We start from the raw sequence: 24,114 nt of genomic DNA, 5'->3' as shown, positions 1-24,114 counted from the left end.
CGTCTTCTCGGGCACCTTGCCTTCACGTGTGTCTGTCGTGGTTGTTTCGTGCCGAGACAGAGTTGAACATTTGTCCCGCTTTTGCCAACAAGCGTCATCCCACCTTTTCACACTTCTCACAGCAGATCACCTCTCACCCAGCACATCGCGAACTGCTAGCAGTTTCGAACGGGAGATAGTTCCTCTCCGATCAGATACCACCCGCAATACCTTCGTCATGTCGCTCAGCGGGCCAGCCGGCCCCATCAATGCAGAAACAGCTGACAACTTCGAGGAGATTGAGAAGCAGTTCGCTGTCAAAGGTGCGACGGCACCTCAAAGCGGCATTATTGTACCCACTAACGTCGGCTCAGTCGTCGAGCACATGTCAACGTACTGGTCCCTCCTCGAAGCGATACCCGGCTCGAAGCTCAAGCTCACCAAGTACGACGACGAGATCCTCGCACACTTCAACAAGGAGTTCCCAGACTTTGACCTCAAAGCCACGATCGTCGAGGATGATATGAAGAGCAAGGCAGGCAAGGAGAAGTGGCGGAACTTCATCAGCGAGTATGAGCACAAGATCGAGGACTACAACTTTGGTGCGATGCTGCGCGCGAACCCAACGTGGGAGTATGGTGAGAAGGAGACGATCTTCGGTGAGTATATGCATTGATTCTATGGATATAATGTGTGCGGGCAGAGGCTGATGGATGTACAGCTATGCGCATGCAGTTCTATGCGATCGAGATTGCGAGGTATGTTACGCTGCAGGAGCCATGTTCACAGAGGCTTCGCTGACTGGAGGCAGGAACCGCGCTGGCCTCAATGACTGGGTCCACGAAAAGGCGTCCGCGGCGAAGGCGTCATAGGCCAGTCGATGCATGTATCGTAAGCTGCGCACGCCTCGCTCGTCCTGCAAAGGAAGCGTTTGGTCGGCGAGCTTATTGCCACATCAGCCAGCGCTTCGTGCCATCGCCCACACTTGATACTCACGATTCCACTCCATAGATCTGCGATCGACGCCATGGCATGACTCCGATGGTTGTCAGAATGAACCACGATTTATTCGGATCATGTCCTGGTAGACTTTTACCGATGGTGGACACATGATTGAACACAGGAGGGTCGAAGCGATGATAGGCGGGTCCCGGAAGGTGAATCGAGTACTGCCACGTTGTAGTGGCGCTTGAGTAGATAAAATTCGAGGGTCTTGGCGAAAAAGAACAATACTAAGTATGCATTCTTTGGCCTCACGGCCTGGAAGCTCCATCAAAGGCATCCCGATCCGACTTCACCTCGAATCTGGAAAGTCCGTGCCGTGCAGACAAACGCTACCTTGAGCCGCAGCAAACTGCAAATTTGCTTCAACTGACCTCGTTGATGGCGCTGATGCGCGTGCACACCACTGGACGCGAAATCGATGGCAGGCGACAAACGCGGGTCTCGGTCCTCACAGGACAACAGCTCCAACGACTCGAGAGAGGGTAAAGTCGAGGAGAAGGATGAAGATGGCGAAAAGGTACCCGATGCGCCCTGGCGCTGTCTTTTTGCTTTCACCACCAGAGCGAACATTCCACTCCTCGTGGCCGGCATCTTCTGTTCCTTCGCTGCAGGGTTTATGGGTCCAGCCGTCAACTTCGTCGTCGGCAAAGTCGTTGGGGGCTTGACAAATTACCAGTCAGGGTCTATGGACGGTGACAAGTTTCTGAGAGAACAGACGAAATGGGTTCTATGGACCGTTGCCATCTCGGCGGGATCTTGGATATTTGGCGCTCTAGAGTTCCTGCTCTGGATGTCCTTTGGCGAGCTCCAGGCAAAGAGTGCTCGCGACCGCCTCTTCCATGGACTTCTAGGGAGAGAAGTTGAATGGTACGAACGTCGCAAGAACGGTATAGGCGCCCTGCTGCCGAGACTACAAGCTCAAATTCGGGAACTTCAGCTGGCCACGTCTCAGCCTCTGGGATCCATTTTCGCCTTGATATCCACCTGCGTCCTTTCACTAGCACAAGCACTCTACCGCTCATGGGATCTGGCTCTAGTGACTCTTGCTACAGTCCCTGTCATCATATTCGCTCTGGTGATGGCACGCGGTGGTCTGGAGCACAACATAACCATGCAGCAGGACAAACTCACCGAAGCACAGAAGTACTCCACCAGCGCGTTCTCTTCGATAGAGACAGTGAAGTGCTTCAATGGCCAGGAAATTGAGCTAAAGAAGTACAACACATGCATAGATGAGGCTGGAGTGTGGTACGCATGGGTCGCAAACGCGAGCGCTCTCCAGATGGGGCTGGCAGTGCTGCTATCCGTCTCCATGTTCGTGCAAGGATTCTACTATGGAGGTATTCTGGTCGGCCGCGGTACCATTCAAGTCGACGATGTGGTCACGACATTCTTTTCTGCCATTGGTGCCTTTCAGGCTCTGCAAGGCATTCTACCGCAGATGATTGTGTTTGAAAAGGGACGGAAGGCCGGCTCCGTGCTCAGGACTATCATGGCACAAGTCGAGGACGAGTCAACTATCGAGCATAAACAAAACCTCCTGGCACCTGCAACATGCCGTGGAGACATAGAAGTGTTAGACCTCTCCTTTGCATACCCGTCCCGACCTGACATACTGGCCATCCAGGATGTCTCCATGGTGATACCAGGAGGGCAAATGACGTTTCTCATCGGCAGGAGCGGTTCTGGCAAGAGCACAATCAGCCAACTGCTGATGCGGTTCTACACTGCCACGGGGGGCACAATCAACATCGACAACATTCCGCTGGCATCACTAGACACGACATGGCTCCGCTCGAATATCACTCTTGTTGAGCAGACGAGTTTGTTGTTCAACGACACTGTGTTACGCAACATCGCTTTCGGTCGTGGTAAGGACTACGAGCAAGTCACAAGAGAAGAGGTGGTGGAAGCCGCCGAGTTCGCCCTACTGCAGCTCATGATCTCGGATATGCCTGATGGCCTCGATACAGGTGTCGGCTTCAAGGGTGGATCCATGTCAGGCGGACAGCGTCAGCGTATGGCATTGGCGAGAGCAAGGATTCGCGACTCTCCTATCTTGATCCTCGACGAATCCACGAGTGCTTTGGACTACATCACCAGAACGCTCATGATGGAAGCCATTCGACGTTGGCGAACCGGCAAGACGACTATCATCATAACTCACGACATCTCTCAGATCATGGCGGACGATTACATCTACCTGTTAGAAAGTGGCAGGCTTGTCCAAGAAGGCTATCGCAGCACTCTCGAAAAGATGAAGGGCACACCCTTTCAAGGCTTCCTTTCAGAGGGTCAGCGAGCTGCAATAACCTCTTTTCACAACGAAGGCTACGAGTCGGTAACATCGATCAGGACCCGTGGTTCGTCCATCGACTCCGACGCATTCATCACTAAAGGGTTCGAGGACGAGCTTGATCCTATCGAGAAACAGCTCACGCTGCATGAGAAGCGTGCCACGCAAAGGATATCATACTTCCCTACTGTACTCGACGGAGGTAGTCCGCTCATCGGCTTGCCGGCCTATAGGCCAGGTGGACCAACATCAAATTTCGCTTCACCTTTCATGCGTATGAATGAGTTGTTGGAGTCGCCAAATGATGCATCGCCCTCTCATCTGCGGTCGCCAGCAGATCACCCAACATCGCTTACACCTACCCAAACCCCACCGCCATCTGGGAAACGATGGTCTCAAGTCTTGGAGCGATTTGTCGATCAAACCGGTAAGCTGGCAGCAGAAGCTCGTCAACACGTGGGTACTGCGCGTCTTCGCCGACCTCTTCCGGGGGATCCCGAAGCGATTCCACTACGAGGACCTGAAGAGGCTCTGGCGAAGCTAGAGAGCGATCAGAACGATGTGAAACCTGTTCGATACAACTCACTCAAGACCATATTCGGCACCTTGTGGCCGAGTCTCGACAGGCGAGCGAGGTTTTACCTGATTCTTGGCTTCTGGGGTGCGACTGTGCACGCCGTCGGCTCGCCGCTTTTCTCGTTTGTGCTGGTCAAACTTCTTGCAACATATCAAGTGCCTGGCGGTGACAAGGCGGCCGCCTTGAAGTGGTCGATGGCGATTCTGGGCATCGCTTTTGCCGATGCGGCACACACATGGACCTTACGGTTCTTTCACGAGTACACCGGCCAGCTCTGGGTTGACTCCATACGAGCCGAAGCCTACAGCAGAATCCTTGACCAGCCTAAACATTTCTTCGAGAAGGATGAGAACGGCGTCTCTAAGCTTACAGAAAGCCTCGATCGGAACGCTGAGGAGATGCGCAACCTGCTTGGACGGTTCGCGTCGCTGGCCTATGTCGCTGTTCTCATGGTCATCGTCACAATCACATGGGCCGCTGCCTCGTCGTGGAAGCTGACATTGATCGCACTGGCTGTGTCGCCATACATTTATGGCGTCACCAAGCTCTTTGCGAGAATCAGCGAAAAGTGGGAGTCAAACTGCAACGACGCTGCCGCTGATGCTTCGGCGATTTTCACGGAAACCTTCACCAACATCAAGACTGTGCGCGCACTGACCTTGGAGTCGCACTTCACAACAAAGTATAGGACGGCTACGGTTCATGCGCTGAAAGTCGGCTTCAAGAGAGCCATGTACACCGGCTTCTTCTTCGGTCTGTCCGATTCTGCCGGCAACTTTGCTACTTCCATGATCTTCTATGTTGGCGCTCGACTGGTCACAGACGGCGCTTCTCCCATCAAGGTCATCGAGGTCTTCACCATGCTGATCATGGCGATCACGAACGTTAGTGCGATCCTGGAGTACATCCCACAGATGGGCTCGTCGAAAGATACAGCTTCGCGACTACTGCAGCTTGCTAGGCTGCCGAAGGACTCGCATGAACATCGCGGTGATACTCGCATCACCACCGTGGGTGAGATCGTATTCGACGATCTGAAATTTGCCTACCCTTCGAGGCCGAATCAGACTATACTTCAGCACATCAACCTGAAGCTGTTGCCCGGCACTACGACCGCGATCGTAGGGGGCTCCGGTTCAGGAAAGTCTACGATTGCGAATCTGCTTCTGGACTTGTACAGTACTTCGACAGTGCCAGGTGCGAGACCAGGCGACCTGACCTTCGGTGGCCGCCCAATGCAGCACATCCACACACCGTCTCTACGAGCACTGATTGTCTCCGTCTCGCAGACACCAACACTATTCTCAGCGACTGCTTTCGAAAACATTGCATACGGCATCCCAGCCGACTCGCCCAACAGAAGTCAACAGAGCATTGAAACCGCAGCACGTCAAGCAGGAATCCACGACTTCCTCGCTAGCCTACCTCAGGGTTACGAGACTCCCATTGGCGAAGGCGGACTTGGTCTTTCAGGAGGTCAAGCCCAGCGTGTCAACATAGCTCGCGCCCTTGTTCGCAAGCCTTCCGTCTTGATTCTCGACGAAGCCACATCAGCGCTTGACGTTGAGTCTGCTAACCTCGTCCGAAGCACTATCCACAACCTCATCAGCGATAGCAGTCACGAAATGACGGTCGTGATCATCACGCATCATAGAGATATGATGGAAATTGCGGAGAGGATTGTGGTGTTGGATCAAGGAGGCATCGCTGAGGTGGGCACTTTCAAGGAGTTGCTGCAGAACGATGGAGCTTTGGCGAATTTGCTTGGTGGCGGGGAGTGGAGGGATGTGGATGCTGGTCAGAATGGCGTGGTAAGCGCCAGGAAGGAGTCGGCCAAGGTGCTAGATAGTGGTGGTCCGAAGTTGAAGGATGTGGACTGGATGACGAGTGGTGGGAGAGAGAGCAAGAGGAGACCGGAAGCGGGTGATCCGAGGGCACCCAGGACACCGAGGTGATAGAATGTTTTCGCTAGGCTGTATACTGTGTAGCGCGTACAAAAGTGATTTGATACTGCGATTGGTCCTCTACCTGACCTGGTCTGCCCGTATCAGCATATCCCGAGCTGGTCTATTCTCGACAGGCGTCAGAGCGGGAGTGTAAGTTGGTCAAGTACTGATTCTTGAGGGTTTTCAACACCACGAAATAATTGACTTCGGCCGCAGAATCCAGGTCGCAATGGTCGTGCCTAAGTATCGTCATAACTCCATTCACTTGAAGCGCGCTCAGATCTGCCCAGTGATCCTGCTATTTCTGCCCGAATCGCTCCTTCAGTTTATGGTATTTCGCAACTTCCCTCACTGAGCCTCTAATGCGGCCCTGCGCATACTCGAAATCTTGCAGCTGCACGCGTAGCGACTGCCTCTTGATGGCATGTGATATTGCCTCGTTTAGCATTTGCTGAAGATCAGCGCCACTGTAGCCATCGCTCCTTCCATCTCTGACCAATTGCTCGATCTCACCTGACCAATCGACGGGTCTTTTGATGCATAGCGCCTGCAGTATTTCCACCCTTCCGTCCGGTTTCGGAACGTCAACAAACAATTGAGTGCCGAAACGGCCAGGCCGAAGCATAGCCTCATCGATCATGTCGGGCCGGTTCGTCGCGGCTATCACGTATATCCCAGTCCTCACATCCATCCCATCGAGTTCTGTGAGGAGCGAATTCACTACGCGCGCACTTGCTTCCGAACCTGCTGCGTCTCTCTTCGGCACCAAAGCATCGAGCTCGTCGAAGAAGATGACACATGGTACGGAGCTGCGCGCGCGCTGAAAGACCTTTCGCACTGCAGCTTCTGACTCGCCAACAAACTTGTTGAGCAGCTCAGGCCCTTTGATTGCAATGAAGTTGGCTTTACTCTCTGCCGCGACTGCCTTCGCCAATAAGGTCTTTCCACATCCGGGAGGTCCCCAGAGCAGGACGCCGGAAGGTGAACTTCTGCCCATGGCTTCGTAGAGTTGTGGCTTGGCGATAGGGTCGACAATAGCTGAGTGGAGTTCCTGACGGACTTCTTCGAGCGCTCCGACGTCCTTCCAAGAGACATCAGGTACTGTAGAGAAGCCTTCCCGTTTACTCGAAGGAGTGATGCCCGGTAGCACAGCCTCGAAGTCCAGCATAGACAGCGCGATCGTTTCGAAGCCTGCGGGCTTGGGAAGATCACGACGTGTGACGGTTCGAGCAATCAGACTGCGGGCCGACTTCACCGCTACAGACGTCTTCTCGCTGCAGTCGTACTCCAACCCGAGTTCAGTAGCTTGACGTTCAAGAGCGTCTTCGTAACGCTCCATCTGATGCGCGCCAGCCTTCCCCACCAGATCATGAAGATCTGCGCCTACGAACCCAGCTGTATCTTTCGCAAGTTTAGCAAGATTGACGTCTGCTGCTAAAGTCATGCCTCGTGTTTGTGTCTCCAGTATGCTTTGGCGAACCTGCTCGTTCGGGACGTTGATGTTGATCTCAGTCCCAAATCTGCCACCTCGTCGTAGCGCCGGGTCAAGGGAGTCCGGTCGGTTTGTAGCTGCTAGGACAATCACAGGCGGACCGCCTTCTTTGTTGATCTCGTCCATGCTAACCAGTAGCTGTGCCACTATGCGCTTCTCCATCTGACTTTGACTCGTCTCTCTCTTGGGAGCGATGGCATCGATTTCATCGATGAAGAGTAGACATGGCGCATTCTTTTTCGCCTCCTCGAATCGGTCGCGCACACCCTTCTCTGACTCTCCGCTCATCCCGGACACGATAGAAGGACCCAGAATCTCAATGAAAGGCACTCCAAGTTCTGCTGCATAAGCTCTTGCTAGCATTGTCTTTCCGCACCCTGGAGGACCATGTAGCAATACACCTTTTGGCAGTGGCAAGCTGGCAGCGTGATAATCCTCGTAGCACCCAATTGGCATGACGATTAGCCTGTTCATTTTCTTGATAACATCGTCCATGCCACCCACGTCGTCCAACGACACTTCCATAGGTGCTGAGGTACTGATCTTTTCTTCGCGCTTCTGACGTTTCGGCAGCGACTCACCATTTGGCTTGCGCTTCTTGGGGGCGGTCTCGTCAGCTGCAGCTGGAGGCGGACTCATCGGACGCGGCGCGAGGTTCTGTCTCAGCGATCGATTCATACTCTCAGCTACCGGGTCGACTTCAGGCTGTATATCTTCAATGATCGCATCAGAATCGTGGCCGTCCTGTTCTGAAGCGCCCAGGAAGTCCAGTACCCTCTCGATGCTAGCTTGTATTACCTTCTTAGGCCTTCGCTTCAAAGAAGAGTTTGAACGTTGCAATGCAGTGTACAGCACCAGTACATCCGCGGCAACACCGTCTGCTAGGAAGCGCTGAACAGCAACATGCACCTCGTTGTCGAGCGCGCCAGAGAGATGCATCTCGGTTCTGTGAAGGGCGATACGGCAACGCTGGCCTGGTGGCTCTTATCGTCTTCGGAGCGACGACGCGCTTTCTCGGGAATGATTTTTCGGGCCAGTCTCTGAAAGGTGCATATTCAGACTGTTCCAACAGTTTTCGAGGATATTTCTTGTCCATTACCTAGTAGCGCCCGATGCTTTGCCCTGCAGCGGAGTCTGCTCCGCTGCCCAACCTTGTTTGACGCTGGTGCCAAGCTGTCGGGTCATGCACTTGAGTCGACCTTCATGTGATCACCATGCTGCTGCTTCTAAGCAACAACACATCTTGCTGCACATCGTGCAATGGGTAACTCCAACAGCTCCAGCAAAAAGGTCACTGCACAGGACAGGTGCGCCCCGCCCCACCAGCCAACGTGACAGGCTTCAGTACTGAGTCTGTCCAGGGCCATCCTCGACCTCAAGATTCAGCGCGATAAGCTGCACCAGTATCAGAAACGCATCAATACGATCACGACTCGAGAGACGGAGATTGCCAAGGAGTGCTTAGCGAAGGTACGCTTGGAGCATACCAGGTGCCAATCAGTTGCTCAGACAGTGGTGACTTGCTCGAGACATGCGCTTCGTACAGTGCCACGATTCCCATGAAACACCGTCTTCTATGGGAAGGGTGTGTCACTCAAGCCTAGCTAACAGCTCTTCGATAGGGCGATAAGCAAAGAGCTTTACTGGCTCTACGACGAAAGAAATACCAGGTTTCACTACTTGCAAAAACAGATCAACAGCTCGCACAACTTCAGGCACTCACCAGCGACGTAGAGTTTGCGCTGGTTCAAAAGGATGTCATGTTCGGTCTGCAGCAAGGTACAGCAGTGCTGAAAGAGATACACAAAGAGATGGGAGGATTGGAAAGAGTGGAGATGATACTGAGTCAAAGTGAGGAGGCGCAAGCATATCAGAAGGTAAGAATGTCGGCCGTGCTTTCTGCAATTAAGACTGACACAACATGCAGGAGGTGAATGAAATGCTTAGCGGGAAGATGTCGAATGAGGATGAAGACGAGGTAGAGGACGAGCTCGAGGCTCTGGAACGGGAAGCACAAGGAGTGCCTAGCATGCCTGAAGCACCGAAGACTACAGCTGGTGAGATACCTGAAGCTCCCTCCGGCGAGGTAGAGACGCCTGAGGCCAAAGCGAGGCGAAGACGGCAAGCGCGATCAGAGCGTGAGCAGGAGCAAGCGTTGGGGCCAATTGCTGCGTAGGTTGGGGCAGGAACAATATAATGCATGAGCGATGGCGTTATTATACCCACGGAATCGATAGATAATTCTGACCATGAATCAATGATCGTACATGGGCACTTCCAGCCCACTAGAACGCGCATGTGAATCGAGGGGCTCAGTGAATCGCGTCAGCTGCCCCGCATCGCGTGAAGCGCTCGAAAGCAGCTTTCATTCCCACACTTTCCATCCACCAACATGTACACCATCAACAGTTCGATCAGCTCCGGCGCGATCAACAAAAAACAAACATGTCACACTGCCACGATGAACACGACCACCACGGCCATGATCACTCGGAAGGCGCCGCGCACGATCATACTGATGATCTGACGCCAGCCCTTCAGAATCATATCTACGAGCAGATCGACTTCGGCGCCATCAACACATTGAACGAATCAGTGTCTCGAGCCGGCTCAACCATAGTCCAAAAGACATGGACTGATCGCCTCGATGCCGAGCCCGAACTCGTCTCGGATGCAGATGAACAGCTCCTGATGCACATTCCGTTCACTGCCCAAATACGCCTTCACAGCATCCTGATTAGGACCTCGATGACCGACTCTGCACCGATGACCTTGAAAGTCTACGTCAACCGCGAAGGCCTCGACTTCTCGACTGCCTCCGATCTCCAACCGACACAGACATTGGAGCTGGCGCAGTCGAATGAGGTACAAGAGGTGCCCGTGAAGAGGGCGTTGTTCAATACTGTCAGGTCGCTGGACCTCTTTTTTGAAGACAACTGGGGCAGAGGAGACGAGGATGAGACCAGAATTAGTTACATGGGGTTCAAAGGAGAGTGGATGAAATTGAGCAGAGAGCCCGTCAACTTCTTGTACGAGGCGGCTGCAAATCCGAAGGATCATACGTTAGCAAGTGGAGTCGGTGAGAGGATGGGGAGTGACATAAGTGGTGCCGGAGGACGGCATGGCATGTGAGAGCGAGATGATTGTCAAACAATGCCGAAGAGACATCGCAGTTATGCATGCATATCGAGGTGCAAACACACGCGTTTGATCAAAGCGGGGAGCCTGGCTCATCTCGATTCCTCCTTCAGATCAGTCCTAAACCCAACAACAACCTATCGACACTACGATGGCTACATCTCCGAGCGTTGCGGTACATTCCTCCCCACTGTCCGGCAATGTTCTGTTCTCTACGAAACTTTGCCAGCCGGGAAACGTTTTGGTGTCAAAAGAGCGACCGGCTCTGGCCATCCTCGGTGAAGACGAACTGCCATATACTTGCTCGTGGTGCTTCATATATTCCCCACTGCCCCTCGTTTGTCGGGGAGGCGACAGCTTCAATGGTCTGGATGGCGGTCGTTGTGGACGCTGTCGGACTGTAAGATACTGTAGCAAAGTACGTTCGACTCTTGAACTGTAAGATTGACGGTGCTGACTGTGTCAGGCATGCCAACAGGCATCGTGGAGGGCCGATCACAAACACGAGTGCAAGGCTTTTGAAAGCATATCAGAGCCATGGCCTATAGCCATCAGGGTAGGTGCCCGGATTCTTCGCAGCCTTCAGAGTGGAAAGCCTACCTTCAAGCAGTTTTTCGAGCGCAAGTCTCATATATTGACGCTGAAGCACACTCAACGTGAGAAGTACGAGTTGTACCAAACAATGGCGCACGATGCTTGGGAACTGGCCGACTGTCCTTCTGACTATAACATCGAGGCAGCGGAGCATCTGATGTCCTTGGTAAGCGGTCGCTGCAGTAGTATGCCTATTTGAGCACATGCTAATTGTCGTTCAGCTGCTTTGCAACAGCCTCACCCTCACCACACCTGCTGATGACCCACTGGGTCTCGCAGTCGAGCCGCTGATAAGCAATGCGAACCACTCTTGCACACCAAACGCTTGCATCGTTTTCGAAGGTGGGCAGTTCGATGTACAGGATGATGACGATTGACTAGCGTGCTACACAGGACCTCGCATGCAGCTCAGGTCGTTCCAGCAGATACAGCCCGACGAAGAGATTGTGATCAGCTACGTTGACCAGCACGGCCTCTTCCATGCTCGGCAATCTGCCCTCCGGCACCGTTACCACTTCGCCTGCACTTGTTCAAAGTGCAAGCTTGGGATTCAAGCACCTCTACAACAGTTCCTAGCGGCCTCCGACAAGATTTCGAATGTCAGCAAGCAAGAAGCTGATGCCCTACTGGAGAAGCTGGTCGCCGATCCGACCCTGGCAGAGCATCATCTGGGAGATTCCACCTCCGAGCGTCAGCTTGCCGCACTTCAAGCTCACGGGCACACCAGTTTGCGGCCCAGTCGATCTCTGTACCAGGGCGACGCGAGCAATGTCTTCCTGAAAGCCATGCAAGCCTGTACCGCGACTGAAATCTGGCCGGACACGAGGCCACCACTTCCGGCTCTCTACCATAGCTACCTGCACCGACGACTGGGCAACGAAGACCTGTCCCAGGCTCTACTGGCTGCCATGAAGCTTGTCTTCGTCATTGACTCTGTGCTGTATCCACAGGAGTTTCATCCGGTACGAGTGGTGCACGCCTTTCACCTTGGTTCCGCGGCCAAGGCTCTCCACGTGACCAAGCACCCTATCTGTCGAAGACTGGAACGACTTGATATTGACCTCGACATACTGTTCGATGGACTGATCATACATCTAGATGAAGCCATCGAGAAGAGCCACGGACGTGATTCACAGTTGGGGATGCTGATAGGAAAGAACATGAACTTCCTCAAGAGTAGTAGAGCTCCGATCATGGCGATGTTCGGGTGGACCGAGGAACAGTGGGCGCTCAATATGAGTGTCCAGGTGGCTGCCAATTGGATGAAGGTCGAGAAGGTGGCGAAGAATATCACCGTTGAGCCAGCTGGGTTGCGATTTGAAGGCTGATGGCAGAAGGGCAGATCTGGTTCCGAGGTGAGGTACCCAAGTGGCCTAAGAAAACGATGGCCACCTTACCTCCATGGGGTAAATCGTGCCGTGGTCGATGCATATCTCGAATCGGCTGACCGTCCTCTCTTGCCTGGGGAGCTTTGATCCTGCTCGACGCACGGCGCTCCCGATACGGCGGCGTGAGCCTTATGGTTGGCAACTTCCGCTGTTTCAGCATGCATTCACACAAGCTCACTTCGCCAATGGCATTTGATTGGCGACTGGCAAAGCTCACACGCAGGCAGCGAACGGCCATCTATATCTGCCACTTTCCGCAGCTTCTTTTCCTGTTCTCTCACCACAATTACCAACACACTACCAACAACATTCCCAAGACAGTCACAGCACCACCCGTTCTTCAACATCCCCACTACAAGATCACCATCCAAGCACCCAATATGGCTGACAAGCAAGCGAACCAGACATTCTCATTCGAGATCGTGAGCTGTTTGCTTGCTGCGCTTTCGGAGTCTGGCGCAACCGTTGGTGCGAAGCACTATGCGATGATGGCGAAGATCGATGGCACCAAGAGCCAGTCCGGCTACGAGCACATGTTCCGTGCAGTCAAGGCTCGCGCGAAGGAGATCAATCAGCAGAATGCCAATGGAGGCGGCGAGAATGGCACTCCTGTTAAGAAGACCAAGAGCGCTGCCAGCACACCCGCAAGCAAGCGGAAGCGCGGTAAGCACTATCTACCCAAATAAGCAGCGCCGTGGCACCTACTGACCGCTCTCAGGCAAGAAAGCGGCCGGAGAAGATGAGGGCGATGATGCGGAGCTTGATACGAAGAAGACCAAGGTCAAGGAGGAGAAGAACGACGATTCGGGCGATGAGCTGTGAAGGGGGAATTGAGCGGCATATGAAAGCGCGTCGAGTGCGACTACTTACTACACCGAAGGCCGGCAGCAGAGACTGGCCTCCATAGCTCGGAGAATGCGATGATACTGGAAAGATGCATGGCACGCCACTTTACGCCCCTGTTCCAATGCCAATGTAATGTGAAGTGAAGTGAAGTGGAGTGAAGTGAAGTGCAGTTGACGATTCCACCAATCGTGATTTGTGCGGCCTCTTCCGTGCCGGCTTCCGAGCTTCCTGGCTCACGGTCACCTCACATCTCGAAGCCGTATCAGAGGCGTCGCCGATAGCCATTGGCTTCCTCACAACACAATGCAGCCTCTTCAACGAACAGCACTGCGCTCAGCGCGTCAAGTGCGATCCCGATTATCGCGCCAGCGCCGCCGAAACGTCTCCGATCACGGCCACGGAGCCCACGATGCACACGCTGCACCAGCGAACGAGTCCTTTGGCGTATGTCATGCTTCCAGGAGCGAGTGCTGCTTGTGAAGAGCTGGAAATGGATGTGGTTGACATGGCGTGCTGACAATGCACACAGAAAGGCTTCTACACAACCATCTCTGCCATTCCACTCTCCCTCGCACTATACAAGCTCTCCAGCCAAGGCACCGATGAGCAGCCGTACTTTACACGTCTGATCACAAAGACCTACGCCGAGTACAAGACGAAGTGGGCACAGCGTAATGACTTCCATACACAGGCGGTGGAGCAAGCGGCAGCGGACAGGGTGTTGTTCTTGACGGAGACCAACCAGTCGAACGTCAGGCATGTGGACCTGCGGTTTCCCGAGTACGTACAACAGATATGAAGAGCTGCAAGATACATGAGGCCGGGGTGGTTCATGGGAGATGAATGCTAACGGACCACCGCAACAGACAACTGAATGTCGGCTCACCCTGGAACGTCCCTGCCGGTCATGGATTTGCCAACATGGACGAGCTGATCAAGAAGTACGAGACGGAGAATTTTGCAGAGAACGAGAAGAAGCTGCAGCAACTGAGGGATAACAAGGTACCGGTAGAGCAGCCTTTTGAGAGCTTCTCAAAGACTACCCCAGCTGTGGACGATAGCTAGGTCTGACGTGTAGCACGAAGTTCCTTTGTATATACACACGCTGTCAACGCCTGAGTAGAGCGAACAGTTTGCGATGCCCGTGCTGAGAAGACTTCCCAGTGTTCCTTCCCGGATGCGTGGCTACAACCCATGGGCCGCATCCTGTCGAAACAGCCACTTCAGAAGCGTTCTAGCCCGTCATCTGCAGGAGATGTGTGGTTGAGAGGCAAGTCGCGGAGCTTCTCGACTGTCTTCAGACTCGTGACGCGGTCTGGAAAGTTCGCTTGGAGCAGATCCTGTGTTGATGTGATGCTTTGCAGGTCCTGAAATCCGTATTCCTCATGTGCCCAGGCCTGACTCGCCTTCTCTCATATTGCATTCTCGCGACCTCAGCATCTGCCGATGAGACTTGTGCTCAGAGGCAACGCCCCCGTGGGTATCTGTACCGCACAGAATTTCCGTCTCATCCATTGCAACATCTCGTCCACTACCCATGTAACGCCACCCGATGCCGCTGCAAATCGTCCTTGCTCTTCATCAAACAGTTGTTCCCGTCCATACAGCCACTTCTATTGCTTACTACCAGCGCTCTTCACCGTCGACATGTTCGGTGCGTGCGCAGGTTGTGCTGGAGCATCGGGTATGGGTACATCGGAAAAGTCGTCCTGGCCGATCGCCTTTATGGTCCATGTATCTGGTTTGTCTTAGTACTGATGTGAGCGACAATGTCCTAGCGTATCGACCACATACAGACTGCGGCTACAAAGCCAAAGATGGCGACTCCTGTTAACGCATTGCGGACGAGGTATGGTTGTCGAGCTCGGTAGAGTGCGGCGCTCGGGCGGTTGTATTTGTCGTAGTATGAGGACTGCGGTATTCTGGACTACGTTAGCGTCGCGGTAATAATGCTGGTGATTGCTGTGAATACCTTCCGAGAGGCATGTTGGTGATGGTTGGACGACAGATCTACGACATTCACATGCGATCGATGGTGTCGCACTCCAGGGCCAGAGTGGGCAACTAACTCGGGGCAAGTGCGGCTTGCTCCGCAGCTCACTCAAGAGTCAAGCTCCCTTGACGTTCGCGTTCAATGCCATGCCACCTCCAACACCTCTCTCCCACAACCACCACCGCGACTACCTTCTCCATTGACTGATATCACCGCCAACACGACCACTGGCCCTACCCGACGATGAACGTGCGTGTCACAGACTGAATCTCTGCCTGGACTGTAGTTAGCATAGCTGCTGTTGTTTCCGCGTGACCTGCACATACCCTGCGCCGTCACAGCAGTTTGCGTTGTCGCGATGGCGTCGCCAGCAGAGGCGCTCCAGTCGCTGAATTCCGCGCGCGAGATTGTGCTCAAAGACCACACCCTGTACCCCCAAGTAGTCCTCGGTGTGCTTCAAGTCATCGCATACACAGCCCAGCTCGAGGTACGACGATGGGGTGCCGACTTCTTAGCAGAGACGTTCGCGTCGCAAGCAGTCACGCCGGACGAGAAGCAGCAGATGGCGCCGACGGTGCTGGAGACGTTGAAGGGCTGGCTGAACCGGAAAGAGCTCATGGGCGAGGACGAGGACACGACTGTGGTGAAGAGTGCTGTGCAGTGCGCCGCCAGCGTATATCCGTTCATCTTCAGGCATACTGTCAACAATACTTCTGACAGCGAATCATGGAGCAAGATGGCCACGATCAAGAGTAGCATACTGCGCAGAATGGACACTGCAAGTCCTGGGGTGCGAATATGCTGCATAAAGTTCGTGGCTTGCGTGGTGCAAACACAGACCCCAGGCCTGATTGCAGATCCACGACGGCCGGAGCAGAATGAGATCAGTCTTGCATTGGTGCCTCGCGATCATACTGTGATACCGCCTGCCAACCTGGAGGCGGAGGCATCTGGACTGCTGGATCGATTACTTGGTGTCCTTCAGGACAATCTCTCAGATGCACTCATCGTGACCGCAACGCTCAATTCTCTCGCAAGATTAGTGCATCGAAGAGCCAGCATATCAAGCAAGATTCTCGCCACTGTCCTTCAATTCAATCCTTTGCGAGCAGCCGGCAGGCCAATGACGACGAAGGACAAGCTCACCATCAAGAGCATGACCCGCACCACCATGTCGTTTCTGCTCAACTGTTTGAAGCGAAATCCGAACAGTGCCTTTGCTGGAAGGATACAGCAGCAAATTGAGCGTCTGAAGCATGGTCTTATCGAAGTGTTTTCTGAGAACCACCACCTCAAGCGACCAGCGCCCGAGGAGCCAGTCGACGGCCTGGACGATGCAAAGCGTCAACGTCTCGATGCAGATGCTACGAACGGCACGAATCGGTCACAACAACATATCCCGCACACAGGCTACCCACCACTGCCGCCCGGGCCAATGTCTCTTGCACAGCTATGGACGTTGACGAATGACCGCTCGGTGGCAGAGTTCCAGGCAGACCGACTGCCGATACCAATCATCCAACAATTAATACCTGCCATGCTCAACGCAGTGCCGAAGGAGAAGCTCGATGAGGCCATCAATGCGGTACGTTCGAGGTGGCTCGACCTGACACGCGCACCGCCTATGCCCAACGTTCCGAGACCTGTCCCTGGAGATGAGGACGATGACGATTATGATCCTACCTTTGGACTATCAGGAGAGAATCAAGCCGTCAGTCGATTAGAGCACCTCCCTTTAGGTGGACCTACGAATGACGTTGCTAGTACTTTCACCCTGCCTCCGCCGGCGCCTGTGAATGATATGGAGCGAGACGAATACAGTAAGACTGCCGTGACACGGGTCTTCGAGACCCTTAAGGACATGGACAACGACATCAGAGTAAAAGGCAAGCCAGCTCCAGCAGAACATAGCTTCAACCGCCTGGCTGCGGCGTCGGCTTCAGGACACGATAGAGAAGGCTGGGTTGCGTTGATGATCAGGGTCGCGACTCGAGGCTCAGGGGGGAACGGCAATGGTGTCAAGGGAGAGAATGGCGAGCGATCTCTCGCCAAGAAAGGACGACCGTTCACGGTGTCCTGGGGCATTCGCGAGTCCCTCTTAAACTATGTGATGGAAGCCTTCCGACAACGAATCGACGTAGCCATAATGTGGCTAAGCGAAGAATGGTACTCTGACCGTCTCTCCATCAAGGAGAGACAAGCAGAGGGCGAAGACGTCGAGGACGACGACTTCCCCAACTATTGGCACTGGACACTGCGAACACTGGACGCTATGGTGCCCTACTTCGACGTCAAGGACGACAAAGTGCTGATCAGATTCCTCTCGGAAGTCCCGGCCATCAATGAGGATGTACTGGACCGAGTCAAGAGGCTTGCGGAAGATCCAGAGAGGATACAGATGAGCACTAAGACGCTGCTGTATCTCATCATGTTTCGACCACCCGTGCGTCAGCTGGCTATCGATTGTGCTGAGCAGATGTGGAAGGAGAATCCGGATGCGAAGCCAGCAGCCAGAAAGATACTGACCAAGTGGAGACCGGGGGTACTCGAACAAGAGGGAGCTGCGGAGACCAAGACAGAGGCGCAGTAGTGAGCTGCTGTTGTACATGTGTCTCCGAAAGAGCGAGGCGTTTGGGTAGCGGGACGCGCTGGTGCATGGGCCGGAGCAGGAGGACCAGTTGCCAAACGGACAGGCGCTTAATGAAGCTGCATATTTGAGTGGCATGAGAGTACGATAGCATCGCTCGAGACATTATTCGAAACGAACATATGCAGCAGTCATCAAGATTGCAGCACGCTGTCAAAGTCTGGTTCGTGAATACGCGCTCGGCACGCGCGTAAACAGCACAGGGTTTATGCTGTCATTGCGAGCCGTTGCTAGCGGCCGTTGTATTGTTTCTACGCGAGCACCCTGCAGCAACAAGAGTGAGCGAGGAAACGTCACTTCTCACTTCATGCGCGCTCCATATTCACAGCGGACTGCTTGGAGTTTTGTTTCCGCGAGTCCTTTCCACCTCCACCACCAACAACGAAGACCGGCGCAGCACCGCCGCGACCTACACCCACCTCCCACCGATCAGCCGAGCACACCGATATGCAATAAGCAATGTCTCTGCGTTCGTCAACAAACCCTGGCAAAGTGATCCCGGTGCTGCAAAGTGGTACTAATTTGTTAGGAACCTCATTCTCGAAGTGTATGTCTTCAACCTCTCTTTCACCAGCTTTATACTCAACTTTGAGCGACTGACCGAATGCGCCGCCGCCTTTGTCTCTGCTTACGGACTCCGAATTACTGGGACTGGAACTACTCATTGAGCGACCATGATGCACTGCACCTGCCAATGGACTGGGTCCAGGAGCGCGGAAAGGTCCATCTCCAGGAACGTCACCTTCGCTGTCCTTACTGCGACCCCTGCTGCTGCTGCTGGACCCGGGACTGGATCTTTTGACATGCTGCTATGTGACATAGCTGCGTGCCGCGACTAACCAAGTTCCCAGTGCACTCGCTCGCAGATAAGCGCGCAACCATCACACCAAACTCGCATCGATCCTCGAGCTCGCAGGCTGTCACAAGCTCACCAACACCATCCACCGCTCCGCAACTACCAGAAGTCGCCGCCATGACCGCATTTCAGGTGTACAGTACGCCTCCCGGCAACAGTCCACCAGCACCGAACGGCACCCTCTTGTCACCAAGCCAACAGAACACCCGCCGTACCAGTGGTGTCCACTCCAATGCTGACTCTTCACCACTCTCGAACGGCGGCTCGCAGAACGTACCATCTTCTCCGCTGTCACCCGCCTCGAACGGACAGTGGAGCTCGGCTGTTGGCCATGCAGGCACCGGCAAGTCTGGTCGCGTGATTGAGAAGCTCATGGCAGAGAATGACAAGCTCAAGCGCGAGCTGAAAGAGCAGATGGTGAAGGCTGAGGAGTTTCAGCGCAACTTGCAGACTGTGAAGCCACAGATGGGGGCTCTTCAGGCAGAGATCGACAACCTGTCTCACGCTAAGGGTGTGGATCGTTCGTTGCTCGCCCGCAGAGACCGCCAGATCAAAGAGCTGAAGGACGAGCTTGCGGAGGAGAAGAAGAACAGACAAGCTGCGACCTTACGCATGCAGCAAATAGAGGCTGCACGCGACGAAGCCGTAGAGCTCTGCGATACAGCCACGCAGCGCGCGGTAGAGGAGACGAAGCATGCCACCAATCATGCGGAGATCCTTCGGACCAGCTACAACCAAAAGAACACAGTGTTCGAGAGACAGATCGCAAACGCGGCCAAGGAGCAGAAGGCCCTGCATGATGCCATTGCGCGGGATCAGCAGACCATCTCGAGACTCAGCGTTGTCACGGACCAGATGCGGCAGGAAGCTGAGCGTAATCGGAAACTTCAGGAAGAGACGCTGGCACAGTGGGTCAAGTTGCAAGAAGAGTCCAAGGCGCAGATGTCGGGACTGCAGCACCAGACTGACGCCGAGAACGAGAAGACCCGCAAGCTGAGTGTCGAGATGGACAAGGTGGTGGATCAGATGCGCTGGGTCATGGGCATCAAGAAAAACACAGGCTTGGATTCTTCAAACTAGCGTTGGTGCGTGCGGCATACTTGTGGCGGTTTAGCGGCGGCGTTTGACGACGATAAATGCAGAATTGGCATTTTACGTGTCAGGACTGTGACTGGAGTACGGCTAGGTTGAACTAGTTGGCCTGGCTGGCACATTGGAGCAGAAAGATCTGTTGGAACGACTGGTTAGACGTTCTGGTGTAATGGCCCCCATGATTCCCCTGTACAATAAAGGCAAATGAAAATGGACCTGTATCCTGGAACGAAAAGACTTGATGACGAACGTGTCAAGATGAGAACAGGTGAAATAGTGGATTGTGGGGTGTGAGGTCGGGAGAGTGCATAATAGAGTCGCCATCATGGTGGTGATGCCTATTGCTCTATGGCATCGACGAAACTCGCCAAGACCATGTGACGACTCGCGCCTTCCTCGCCAGCGTTTGCACAACGTCCGAGCTCCCAAACACGCAGCTTCTCAACTTCACCTCGACCCCGAACAGGAAATACAACATCACATCTATTGGCAGCCAGCAACATGTCGAACTTGGCGTGAGAGCGCATCAACAGAACGAGAACACCACAGCATTACCACCACTCTCGTAATAACAATGTCGGACGTGGCGAGGTACTACCACTCTTCGCTGTACGCGTTCAACGCGCAAGCGCGCTCTGCAGTCATCGGCACGTTCAACGAGGTTATCCAGGATGTGGCGGTTCGTTCTTGGTATGATGGCGCGCAGGAGGTATGTAAGAAGAGTTCCGATGATTGAAGCCTTCCATTGACTGTGTGCAGATTTTCCTTCTCGAATGCCCCAATACCTTGGGCTCGATGGCGGATGATGCATTGACCACGATTATTATGAAGTACATCGAACAGGAGCTTGACGATGCTGAGAACGAAGAGGTATGCCTGTGGGATGTGAGATCTCCCCCACGCACGAAGACTCTAGGCTGACACATCCGCGCAGCGTAGACCCAATATACTCCGCTTTCCAGAGAGTCGATTCGATGCGCTCGACAGCTTTGCCGAGCAAAGACAGGAGGACGAAGAAGACCTCACCATGTCGGCTCCCCTTGTCAGCGGCAGGCCTTCGGTGACACACCTGGTCATCGTTGGGCCAGCAGAAGGCAAAATGCTGAGATTCTTCAGATTGGATGAGCTCGCCGGTGATCTACTCGAACGAACTTTGGCTCCTTTCAACGAAAGAGCACAGAGAGTCGTCAACGATGGCTTGACTTGCAGAGCTGTCCGGTGGATCGAAGAGACTGGCCGCTACGCATTCAATGGCAGAACGGGCACCGGCCGTATTTCACTCGAGACAGCGGGCGAGAATCAGCTGGCGCTCCCGCGATTCGAGCGTCTCCACGACACGCGTACTTTCGATGCCGATGCCAACAACTCAGCTGCACGGACGTGGGCTCATGTCGGCGAAGCGCCTACAGTCGAGAAGTGGGTGCAGGGCATTGGCGAGACGAGACAAGAAGATCCGGCCGAAAAGGCCGACATGCCGAAAGATGCAAGGAACCTGATCGCAGCAACAGACTCATACGCCATTGGACGGGTGCGCGTACCCAAGGGAGCTCAGGCGCTGGACGATGACCCGGCAGACTCTGAGACTTCTGCAGACGAGCGACCGCCAACTGGTGCCTTCAATAACCTATTGAAGGGCCAGATGGGGAGCATTGACGGTTCGGGAGATGACTCGGATTCTGATGAGGCGGAGGAGCCTGCATTTGCTGATCTCCTCGGCTCTAACAGCAGCAAACAAGTTGCGGCGTCCATGCGGCGATCGTTCTCTGGCGACTGGGGCCTATTGAGCAGCCCAGAAGCTCGCCTGACTGCTTGGACCAACGCGCGACCAGCGGGAGTGATGCCAACACGTCGACCGCAGCGAGACACGCCACAGCGTCCGCCATCGAGTACACAGCAGCTCGAGAACTTTCCACCGCTTGAATTGAATTTGCGACCATGCCAGCAGACGCCATCGCCGGTAAAACAACCACTCATAGAGCAGTCTCCTCAATCTCAACGTCTGCCACGGCAACGCGCTGTTACGAGGGCTTCTCAGGATACAGCCCTCCGGCAGAGAAAGGTCAGTGCAAGAGATGACAACAGTAGCTTTCCAGACTATGGAAAAGACTTCTCGGGTGTCGATCGGAAGGGTCTGCACGCACCAGCGGCAGCACTGGCCAAATGGGAGATTGAGAACTACACGGAGCAGAAGCCCAAGTCGAAGCGACAGCAAGTCTTGCTACGCCAAAGAGAAATCTCTGGAAGTGGTTTCTCACCCGCGCCAACAGACCGCAGTGACTTTGGCAACCGGGAGTCGCAAACAGGGACGCGAGGCTCCCGCGCTGATTCTGGTGTCTGTGCTTCTGAAGACACTCTTGTCAATACACCAGGTAAGACATTTCCTGAAATATCACGCTTATAGGCCTGCATCGACCGCTCATGACTGACCCTGTGTAGCCCAAGCAGAACCCGAGTGGGTCAACAATGTCGTCCAGCCACGCGTTCAAACGGTAAGACTTGTCGAAGAACGATCACGCTCCTCTGATCGCTTACCAGAAGCGCCACCTGGCTTCCTCGCCCCCAGAGTTCCTCGAATTAAGCCTGATCAGGTCTCTGCTAGCCCTGGTGTCAAGGAGTCCGACGGCCAGCTCATCGATGTCGAACCGAATGTCCTTGAAGACGTGCCGAGCCAGCCTCCTGCGAGTATTTTTGCCAATATGCAGAACCCTCTGGTGCCGACTTCGTCTGAATCCACCTCTCAGGCACGCCAGGAACGCCCCACAGGCGACGGAGGCTCGCAAGATGTCATCGTCGAACGTGTACAGACGCTACCAGCAAATTACACACTCAAGCGCAACACAATGCGGCAGAAAGCCACCAAGAAACACAAATCGAAGAACACGCTGAAGGGTGGTGCCAAGTCTGCCGCAAAGAAGGTCGAGCTTCCACTGCCTTCGCCTCCGCCGCCACCGAAGCCGAAGCTAGCACCCTTGCCTCAGACCAGTGAGCAGAAGCCTCGCATCAAGACGACGCAAGCAGAAGAACACGGCGGAGCTCCAAATATCTCTAAAGCACCTCCTAGCTCCAGCATCGTTAGCGAGTCCCATGCTTTCGGACAAGCACTGCTTGACATCCGACAGCTGTCCATGCTTAAAGCACAGAGTGCAGACGCAGAGTCAGATACCGCCCAACCACTGGAGACGGTCAAGCTAGCATGCCAAATCGGCATCGTTTTGCTGCGTGGTCTCGACAAGTCGCTCCGACAACGCACCAATGAGCCCGAGGTACTGCAGCACAAGCTGAGTGCCACGTCGACCGACTTCAAACGAGATTTGTTCAGCCGCGTCACCACTTCCAACAACGATGCGAAGGCATTGATCGCACTCATGAGCAAGAGCGATGGAGACTTCGTCACTGACGTCTTTTACGACGTCATCATTCGGGACGATACTGGCGCTTTCTTGACCATCACCATTCCCTCCGCCGACAAGGAGAGCTATACCATCAAGTCTCAAGATCAGATATTGACAGAGGCCTGCGCTCACTTCCCGACCAGAGTCTGGGATGTGAAATATGCTATTCTCAGGCCGGCCAGCGAAGGTGACACGCCAGCATCAAAGGCAGTCAAAGAGTTTGTTGCTTCCATGAAGAGTGCTGAGGATGCACCGTCTTTCAGAGCAATGGTCTCCATCGGCGTGTTCACGCTCGAGAGAGTCCTTGCGAAGAGAGTGTTCCACCAGACAGCTGACGGTATCACGACGAAGGTCGTGCAGGTGCAGGATCTTTTCATGGAGCCGGCCGACCACGAGCATCACAACATCCAAGTCATTGCGCTGTCCGAAGAGCGTATGGCCGAGGAACAACGACTGTGGTGGGAAGCGAGCTGGGAGACTACTGATGTGATGGCGGCAGAGGAGCTCGAGTCGCGAGTAAACCAGGTCGTCTGTAGTATGGACCATGTCGGTCTTGAGAACCAGGGGCCGTGGGTGAGGATGGAGGAAAGCGATGAGGGAGAGCGTCCGATCGTGCCTGCGGACGCTATTTTGTGGTGATTACTGTGAGGCTGTGCTGGCTACAGCGAGCCGTGTCAGAGGTCCACTATGACTGCTGCACTTCTATGTGGTAGCAGCCTTCGAGCAGTGTCGTGAGAGCACGGCATCCGAAGCTGCGTGCGGCTTGTACATCGGTACATGGCAGTAGATACGTCGAGCTCACCTCCTAAACACGTACGTGCCACGCGAATTCGACTATCAATGGCACGTTCTGGTCTCGAGCTGGTGCAGAAG

The 24,114-nt window shown here is 54.3% G+C and overlaps 12 protein-coding genes across 12 annotated transcripts; 10 read left to right on the top strand and 2 right to left on the bottom strand.

The window, feature by feature from the left end:
- Positions 1-217: 217 nt before the first annotated feature.
- Positions 218-851, top strand: CLAFUR5_01397 (uncharacterized protein; the record flags this gene model as incomplete). The annotated part of the gene is made up of 4 exons (XM_047900545.1): positions 218-302; positions 354-638; positions 701-737; positions 791-851. The coding sequence occupies 4 exons, from the start codon at positions 218-220 to the stop codon at positions 849-851; spliced, it is 468 nt and encodes a 155-aa protein (XP_047757312.1).
- Positions 852-1,402: 551 nt separating this feature from the next.
- CLAFUR5_01396 (Alpha-factor-transporting ATPase) lies at positions 1,403-5,812 on the top strand (the record flags this gene model as incomplete). The annotated part of the gene is made up of 1 exon (XM_047900544.1): positions 1,403-5,812. One exon carries the CDS (start codon positions 1,403-1,405, stop codon positions 5,810-5,812), a length of 4,410 nt encoding a protein of 1,469 aa, XP_047757313.1.
- Positions 5,813-6,101: 289 nt separating this feature from the next.
- CLAFUR5_01395 (uncharacterized protein) lies at positions 6,102-8,234 on the bottom strand (the record flags this gene model as incomplete). The annotated part of the gene is made up of 1 exon (XM_047900543.1): positions 6,102-8,234. The coding sequence occupies one exon, from the start codon at positions 8,232-8,234 to the stop codon at positions 6,102-6,104; it is 2,133 nt and encodes a 710-aa protein (XP_047757305.1).
- A 321-nt stretch (positions 8,235-8,555) lies between these two features.
- On the top strand, positions 8,556-9,471 carry CLAFUR5_01394 (Charged multivesicular body protein 6; the record flags this gene model as incomplete). Its single annotated transcript, XM_047900542.1, has 4 exons — positions 8,556-8,602; positions 8,657-8,765; positions 8,918-9,172; positions 9,223-9,471. The coding sequence occupies 4 exons, from the start codon at positions 8,556-8,558 to the stop codon at positions 9,469-9,471; spliced, it is 660 nt and encodes a 219-aa protein (XP_047757311.1).
- Positions 9,472-9,740: 269 nt separating this feature from the next.
- Positions 9,741-10,427, top strand: CLAFUR5_01393 (PITH domain-containing protein; the record flags this gene model as incomplete). The annotated part of the gene is made up of 1 exon (XM_047900541.1): positions 9,741-10,427. The coding sequence occupies one exon, from the start codon at positions 9,741-9,743 to the stop codon at positions 10,425-10,427; it is 687 nt and encodes a 228-aa protein (XP_047757295.1).
- Positions 10,428-10,584: 157 nt separating this feature from the next.
- CLAFUR5_01392 (Histone-lysine N-methyltransferase SMYD3) lies at positions 10,585-12,355 on the top strand (the record flags this gene model as incomplete). The annotated part of the gene is made up of 4 exons (XM_047900540.1): positions 10,585-10,851; positions 10,900-11,193; positions 11,249-11,369; positions 11,421-12,355. The coding sequence occupies 4 exons, from the start codon at positions 10,585-10,587 to the stop codon at positions 12,353-12,355; spliced, it is 1,617 nt and encodes a 538-aa protein (XP_047757299.1).
- Positions 12,356-12,546: 191 nt separating this feature from the next.
- On the top strand, positions 12,547-13,237 carry CLAFUR5_01391 (uncharacterized protein; the record flags this gene model as incomplete). The annotated part of the gene is made up of 2 exons (XM_047900539.1): positions 12,547-13,078; positions 13,134-13,237. 2 exons carry the CDS (start codon positions 12,547-12,549, stop codon positions 13,235-13,237), a joined length of 636 nt encoding a protein of 211 aa, XP_047755872.1.
- Positions 13,238-13,564: 327 nt separating this feature from the next.
- Positions 13,565-14,326, top strand: CLAFUR5_01390 (NADH-ubiquinone oxidoreductase; the record flags this gene model as incomplete). The annotated part of the gene is made up of 3 exons (XM_047900538.1): positions 13,565-13,705; positions 13,791-14,041; positions 14,128-14,326. 3 exons carry the CDS (start codon positions 13,565-13,567, stop codon positions 14,324-14,326), a joined length of 591 nt encoding a protein of 196 aa, XP_047755873.1.
- A 548-nt stretch (positions 14,327-14,874) lies between these two features.
- CLAFUR5_01389 (Cytochrome c oxidase assembly factor 3, mitochondrial) lies at positions 14,875-15,247 on the bottom strand (the record flags this gene model as incomplete). Its single annotated transcript, XM_047900537.1, has 3 exons — positions 14,875-14,999; positions 15,056-15,183; positions 15,234-15,247. The coding sequence occupies 3 exons, from the start codon at positions 15,245-15,247 to the stop codon at positions 14,875-14,877; spliced, it is 267 nt and encodes an 88-aa protein (XP_047757117.1).
- Positions 15,248-15,612: 365 nt separating this feature from the next.
- CLAFUR5_01388 (mRNA cleavage and polyadenylation specificity factor complex subunit pta1) lies at positions 15,613-17,844 on the top strand (the record flags this gene model as incomplete). The annotated part of the gene is made up of 1 exon (XM_047900536.1): positions 15,613-17,844. One exon carries the CDS (start codon positions 15,613-15,615, stop codon positions 17,842-17,844), a length of 2,232 nt encoding a protein of 743 aa, XP_047757116.1.
- A 1,030-nt stretch (positions 17,845-18,874) lies between these two features.
- On the top strand, positions 18,875-19,837 carry CLAFUR5_01387 (uncharacterized protein; the record flags this gene model as incomplete). The annotated part of the gene is made up of 1 exon (XM_047900535.1): positions 18,875-19,837. One exon carries the CDS (start codon positions 18,875-18,877, stop codon positions 19,835-19,837), a length of 963 nt encoding a protein of 320 aa, XP_047757113.1.
- A 337-nt stretch (positions 19,838-20,174) lies between these two features.
- Positions 20,175-23,880, top strand: CLAFUR5_01386 (uncharacterized protein; the record flags this gene model as incomplete). Its single annotated transcript, XM_047900534.1, has 4 exons — positions 20,175-20,558; positions 20,609-20,719; positions 20,784-22,218; positions 22,286-23,880. 4 exons carry the CDS (start codon positions 20,175-20,177, stop codon positions 23,878-23,880), a joined length of 3,525 nt encoding a protein of 1,174 aa, XP_047757112.1.
- Positions 23,881-24,114: the final 234 nt, after the last annotated feature.

This window comes from Fulvia fulva, chromosome 1, assembly GCF_020509005.1.
Source record: "Fulvia fulva chromosome 1, complete sequence".
Lineage (NCBI taxonomy): Eukaryota > Fungi > Ascomycota > Dothideomycetes > Mycosphaerellales > Mycosphaerellaceae > Fulvia > Fulvia fulva.
The sequence above is the reverse complement of the archived record's forward strand: the minus strand, read 5'-3'. Positions and strand labels throughout refer to the sequence as shown.